The 5,405-nt window shown below is 44.0% G+C and overlaps 1 protein-coding gene across 1 annotated transcript; it reads left to right on the top strand.

The window, feature by feature from the left end:
• Positions 1-843: 843 nt before the first annotated feature.
• LOC105875324 (olfactory receptor 1L3-like) lies at positions 844-1,776 on the top strand. The gene has a single exon (XM_012772260.3). The coding sequence runs from the start codon at positions 844-846 to the stop codon at positions 1,774-1,776; it is 933 nt and encodes a 310-aa protein (XP_012627714.3).
• The last annotated feature ends 3,629 nt before the right edge of the window (positions 1,777-5,405 follow it).

The raw sequence follows: 5,405 nt of genomic DNA, 5'->3' as shown, positions 1-5,405 counted from the left end.
GGAAAAGGAGGAGGAGGAAGAGGAGGAGGAGGGAGGTATACACTATCCCCACATTGTAGATAAGGACAACAAGAATCAGAGGTCAGATAACCAGCCCAAGGCCACCCCCCCAGAAAGCGAAGGGGCTGCCCTTAAAATGTCTGCTTTTTGCAAAAACAGAACGCCGTGCTATGTTGGTTTCCAGTGTGTCCATCTCTATATCTGTAGCATGTTATTGCACTTTTATTTAAAAGCTGGCCTTTCCCACTAGTCTGCATCATCCTTAAGAAAAGGAACTGGGAATTACTCACCGTTGTAATCCCCATGTTGAGTTCTCAGTGAGTAGTTGATATTACACAACAGTGTTGAATAACTGTGAGTGCCTGACGTCCGCAATGTCTAGGAATACTGTGATAGAGAGGTTCACATACCAGACAGCCTCTTACAGGGTTTGAGCAGAAATGTTGGCTCCAAAGGGGTGACCATAAACACCGTGGGCTCATGTCAACATTATTTACCTGATTCACTTAGTTGTTTGCGTTTTTTGTTTATTTTTTTCATTCTGTTTGCAAGGATAGCAGAGAGGTGAGCCACTGTCTGATATATCTGAATGATATTGATGAGAAGCTAGAGGAGTGTGGATCCCTGAGGTCCTCCTGGGCTTGTTTCCAAGGGGAAATCCACTCTCTGATGTCCCTGAATTTAGGTTAAATTTATTTGTTCTTCAACTTATTTTTGTGGACTGTGGAAGGGAAGATGGAACAATGGACCATTTATAGGAATCCTAGGAGAGAGAATAATAAATTGAAACTTTTTAAACTGAAAATTATAGGATTTTCTATGTTTATTGGTAGACACAGGATCATGAAAGGGGTCAACCAAACCAGCAGTGTCTCTGAGTTCATCCTCCTGGGACTCTCCTCCCGGCCTGAGGACCAGAAGCCACTCTTTGCCCTGTTCCTCGTCATGTACGTGGTCACCGTGGTGGGGAACTTGCTCATCATCCTGGCCATCCGCTCTGACCCTCAGCTGCAAACACCCATGTATTTCTTCCTCAGCATCTTGTCCTTCGTTGACATTTGCTACACAACCACCATCGTCCCCAAGATGCTAGTGAACTTTCTGTCGAAGAAGAAGTCCATCTCCTATGCTGAGTGCATGGCTCAGATGTATTTCTTCTTGGCTTTTGCCAACACGGAAAGTTACCTCCTGGCAGCCATGGCCCTCGACCGCTATGTGGCCATCTGTGACCCCTTCCACTATGTCACCACCATGAGCCCCCGCCGCTGTGTCCTGCTGCTGGCCGGCTCCTGCTCCATCTCTCACCTCCACTCTCTCCTACTAGTTCTTCTGATGACTCGGCTTCTCTTCTGCGACTCCAATGTCATCCACCACTTCCTCTGCGACATCAACCCTCTGCTGAAATTGTCCTGCTCCTCCACGTTTGTCAATGAAATGGTAATTAACACAGAAGGACTGACAACCTTGGTGATGCCCTTCATCTGCATTGTCATCTCTTACCTACGCATCCTCCTTGCTGTTCTTAAAATCCCCTCCGCCGCTGGGAAGCGGAAAGCCTTCTCCACCTGTGGCTCCCACCTCACCATGGTGACCCTCTTTTACGGCAGCATAATCTACGTTTATTTCCGGCCCCTGTCCAGCTACACCGTCAAGGACCGCGTGGCAACAGTCATCTACACAGTTTTGTCCTCCATGCTTAACCCGTTTATCTACAGCCTGAGGAACAAAGACATGAAGCGGGGCCTGCGGAAGCTGATGGGCAGGAGGAGGTCCTAGGCAGCGCCTCCACGGACAGGCCCAGGAGAAGCTCTTCTGTGCGCCTGGTTTCTGCTGGCTCCTGGGGTGTACATCGAGCTACTGGAGGTTAGCATACCTAATCCCAGTGCTTTACAGGAAATGGTACAGATGACAAGACTAGAGTGTTGTACCAAGGCTTATATATTTGGACCCATCAATCAAAGCAGCCTTACCCAGGCCCTCTGATTGGCCCAGGGTCTTTGTAGCCAATCCTAATTCTCCCTCCCATTCTCTTTTCCTAGTCAATCCTTCCAGGTGCGGCTGAAAACTGATATTTTTCATTAATTTTTCTTGACCAAATTTCTCCTTGTTCAGTAATTCTGAATCCCCAGTATTCTTACATTTTTCAGGAAATAACTACAGCCAGTTACTCTCTTTGCAGCAGTTTCCTGCAAAGACACAAGGTGGTGGTGTGTATATGTGTGGTGTGACATGGGGGTGTTTGGGTGTACATGGAGAAGCACATACATGTTGTTTTCTTCCCTATAAGATCAGGACCTCCTAAGCAGCAGGGACAGTTTCTTGCCCACCAGGCAGAAGCATAGATGATATTTCCTCCTTTTTTGAATCTCTCTTGGCACAGTGTCCTGGGTCCTGAGCCCAGCATGTAATCAATTGTTGTCACTCATCAGCTGGTTAACTTAGCAACTCCAGGTGACCAGCCATGTGTGGTGGAACTGAGACCCACCTCTGTGTCTCTACCCTGGCTCCTTTCCCTGTTCTCCAGCAGCTCTTGGTACAGCACTCTTCTTGAGCCCGTTTTTGGTGTCATTTGTGCTGGTGGTATCTGTACTTTCAACATCATTACCATCGATCTGTTTCCAGAAAGAGAGATCATTTTTTTTCGTATTAAAGTTTATTCTGAATGGCTTTTGAAAACAGAACAAGATCCAATAAGTGTAAGAATTGGGAAAGTAATTCCTGGCAGGCACAGTGTAAGGAGGAAATTCAAAAGTCAGAGTTGTTGAAAGGTAGATTCCACCACTAGAGAAAGGTGTTATAAAGACAGTTCATACACCAGACAGAACTGAACTAGATGATATCTGAGGTCACTTCCAACTCAGAAAACTTTTGTGTTTAACGTTAAAGAGCGTCAGAGCCCTCATTTTCAGAACTGACAAACAACAGTGATGTTTTATAACAAGGTATATGTCTGAGTAAGACAAATTCTAGAAAATGCACCAGTCTTAGACATTTTGTTATAATTTTATTGAGCCATAGAGCTTTCTGCTATAAATAAATGTTCATGCCCTCGGGAGGCCTGGGAAGATATTGATCCTGTGGCAATAAATGGAAACTCAGGGACATAGTAGGAAATTTGACATTCTAAGTCAAATATCTAAAAGTAGAAAGGTTTCTGACCAGCATCATTGTTTGGCGGAAATACTTTCTTCCTATTCCTGATTTTTCCTTCCACATGAAGAGAGTTTAGTTAATGCAATACTTTTGCTATTTTCACCCCATTACTATTTCTACTTCAGGGCGTACGAGTGCTTATTTGACTGGTACATTTGGAAAGCATATATTTGGCCTGTGTCAAAGCAAAAATTGCATCTGACAGAGTTAAACAAGCAAGAAAGACTTTATTCAAGGCTACTGCAATAGGGGAAAGAAGCCAGAACTCGGCCTGAACCCAACCCCACTGAAACAAAGGGCAGGAAGCCTTGTAAGCACTGAGATGAATGAATGGAAACGTACTGGAGGACGTTAGGGAAAGGTCACAGGCCACCTGTGTTTGCTAATTGACTTTATCCAAAGGAAAAATAAGCTTTTCGTATCTTTGCGACAGGAGGTGATTTTGCAACTTGGAGCAAGGCACCTGCTCAAGGTAGGCCCCTATCTTCCCACCGAGACTGAGAGATAGGGGTGCTACCTTTCTTGGTGAATACATTTCAAAGAGATGGCTCCCAGGTCCTTGAGAAAGAAATTTTTAGATTGTAAAACTGGCAAGAGGCTTTTTTTTTTTTTTAAGTTTGCATCTCAAAGGGGCAGAGAAAGAATTGTAAGTTTTCCAAAGTAAATGCTCTAAGGAATAGCAGGTCAGGGATCCAGAGTCGGGAAGGAGGCCCCCTGGAGTTTGGTCAAGCTAATGGGAATGCTAAGGCCATCCTGGTCGCCTGCTTGGCTCAGTGCTGCCCTACAAAGATCAGGAATTGTACTCTGCTTCTCTGTGCCTGTGGGTGAGACAGCCTAATTCTGCCCTGTGACTTTCCCTCAGAGCCACTTCCTCCAGTGTCTTCTCTGCCAGCAGTAAAGATGGCCCCCATCAACCATCCCTCTGCCCTATTTCTCATGCCTCCTCGGAGACCCTCACAATCATGACTGACCCCTACTAATTAAGGCGAGATGCTTGCAAACTACTCTTGAGGAGAGAAGCATGCTTTCCCAAACCCATCTCAGGGGGGCTCATTCAAAGCTCAGCTGCCCAACTAAGCTGCAAACTTTCCAGTCTGTGTATTAGATTTCTATTTCAATTTTAGGATATACAGTTTATCTTGATTTTATTTAAATTTTTAATTTTTAAATATTAAATTTCAAAGTTAATTTGAATTCATTTAAATATCAAATGTTATTTACATTGTATATCAACATTTACATTTTATTTAGATTTTATTGCAGAACTTGCAGTTGTGTGTTCACCTATATATAAAGCTGGGCCTTGCAGATTCCCTCCTTAGCCTTCCCTATGCTTAGCCACTAATCCTTCCTGTGGAACTGTAAAAGCATGATTATAGATGGCTAAGCCCGATGGGGATGTGGGGGGTGGAGACAGGTAAAGGGGAAACCTTCTTCTTCTAGGGGACTTGGGAGCCCATTTGCCCCAGACCCCAGAGTGTGGAAAGGGCTCTGTCTCAATGATGAGGCGTCTTTGTCCTTGTGGAGAAAGACTAGCACTCAGGCTGATAAGAATTCCCAGGGAAAGTTTGGGCCTGTGCTATACTTGTCAGTTTCTGTGATGGAATTACACCCTTTCAGCATTCCTGAATCTTCAATAAAATATTATTAACAGGTACAGCCTTTCTTTACTGTACTCTGGTCGTCTAGGGGGGTCCTGTGCTCATACCGGAGATGAGATGGAGCAGGACTCATTGGTGCTTCCTTCCCTCTGTCCAGCCCAAGAGGTACCAGCCAAAGCCTCTGGCCAGGTCCAAGGTGTCAGAGCAGCAAATCCACAGTGCATTTTGTTTCAAGAATTGATTCTGGGTCCATTGACTATACATATGGAAAAAATTAAACATGAATCTACCTTGCACCATTCAGGAAAAAAATTCCAAGTGATTTACATCTAAATGTGAAAAATAAAACAATAAGGCTTCCAAGAGACAGAATAAGCAACTATCTTCATGTCCTGGTGGTAAGCAAAGATTTCTTAATTGGGGCATAAACACACTAATCACAAAAGAAAAGACTAACAAATTTGACTAAATTAAAATTGAGGACTTGAGTTCAACGTGTACAATTATAAAGAGTGAAAAGGCAAGCCACAGAGTGAGAGAAGATATTTACAAAATATATAACCGACAAAGGACTCATCTTCAGAATATGTGAAAAGCTCCTATGAATTAACACAAAAATGGGCAGGAGACTTGAATAGGACTTCATAGAAA

The sequence above is a fragment of the Microcebus murinus genome, chromosome 12, assembly GCF_040939455.1.
Source record: "Microcebus murinus isolate Inina chromosome 12, M.murinus_Inina_mat1.0, whole genome shotgun sequence".
Taxonomy (NCBI): domain Eukaryota; kingdom Metazoa; phylum Chordata; class Mammalia; order Primates; family Cheirogaleidae; genus Microcebus; species Microcebus murinus.
The sequence above is the reverse complement of the archived record's forward strand: the minus strand, read 5'-3'. Positions and strand labels throughout refer to the sequence as shown.

Excerpts from the sequence above, each read along its gene's own strand:
- LOC105875324 (XM_012772260.3), top strand. The coding sequence starts at position 844 with ATGAAAGGGGTCAACCAAACCAGCAGTGTCTCTGAGTTCATCCTCCTG.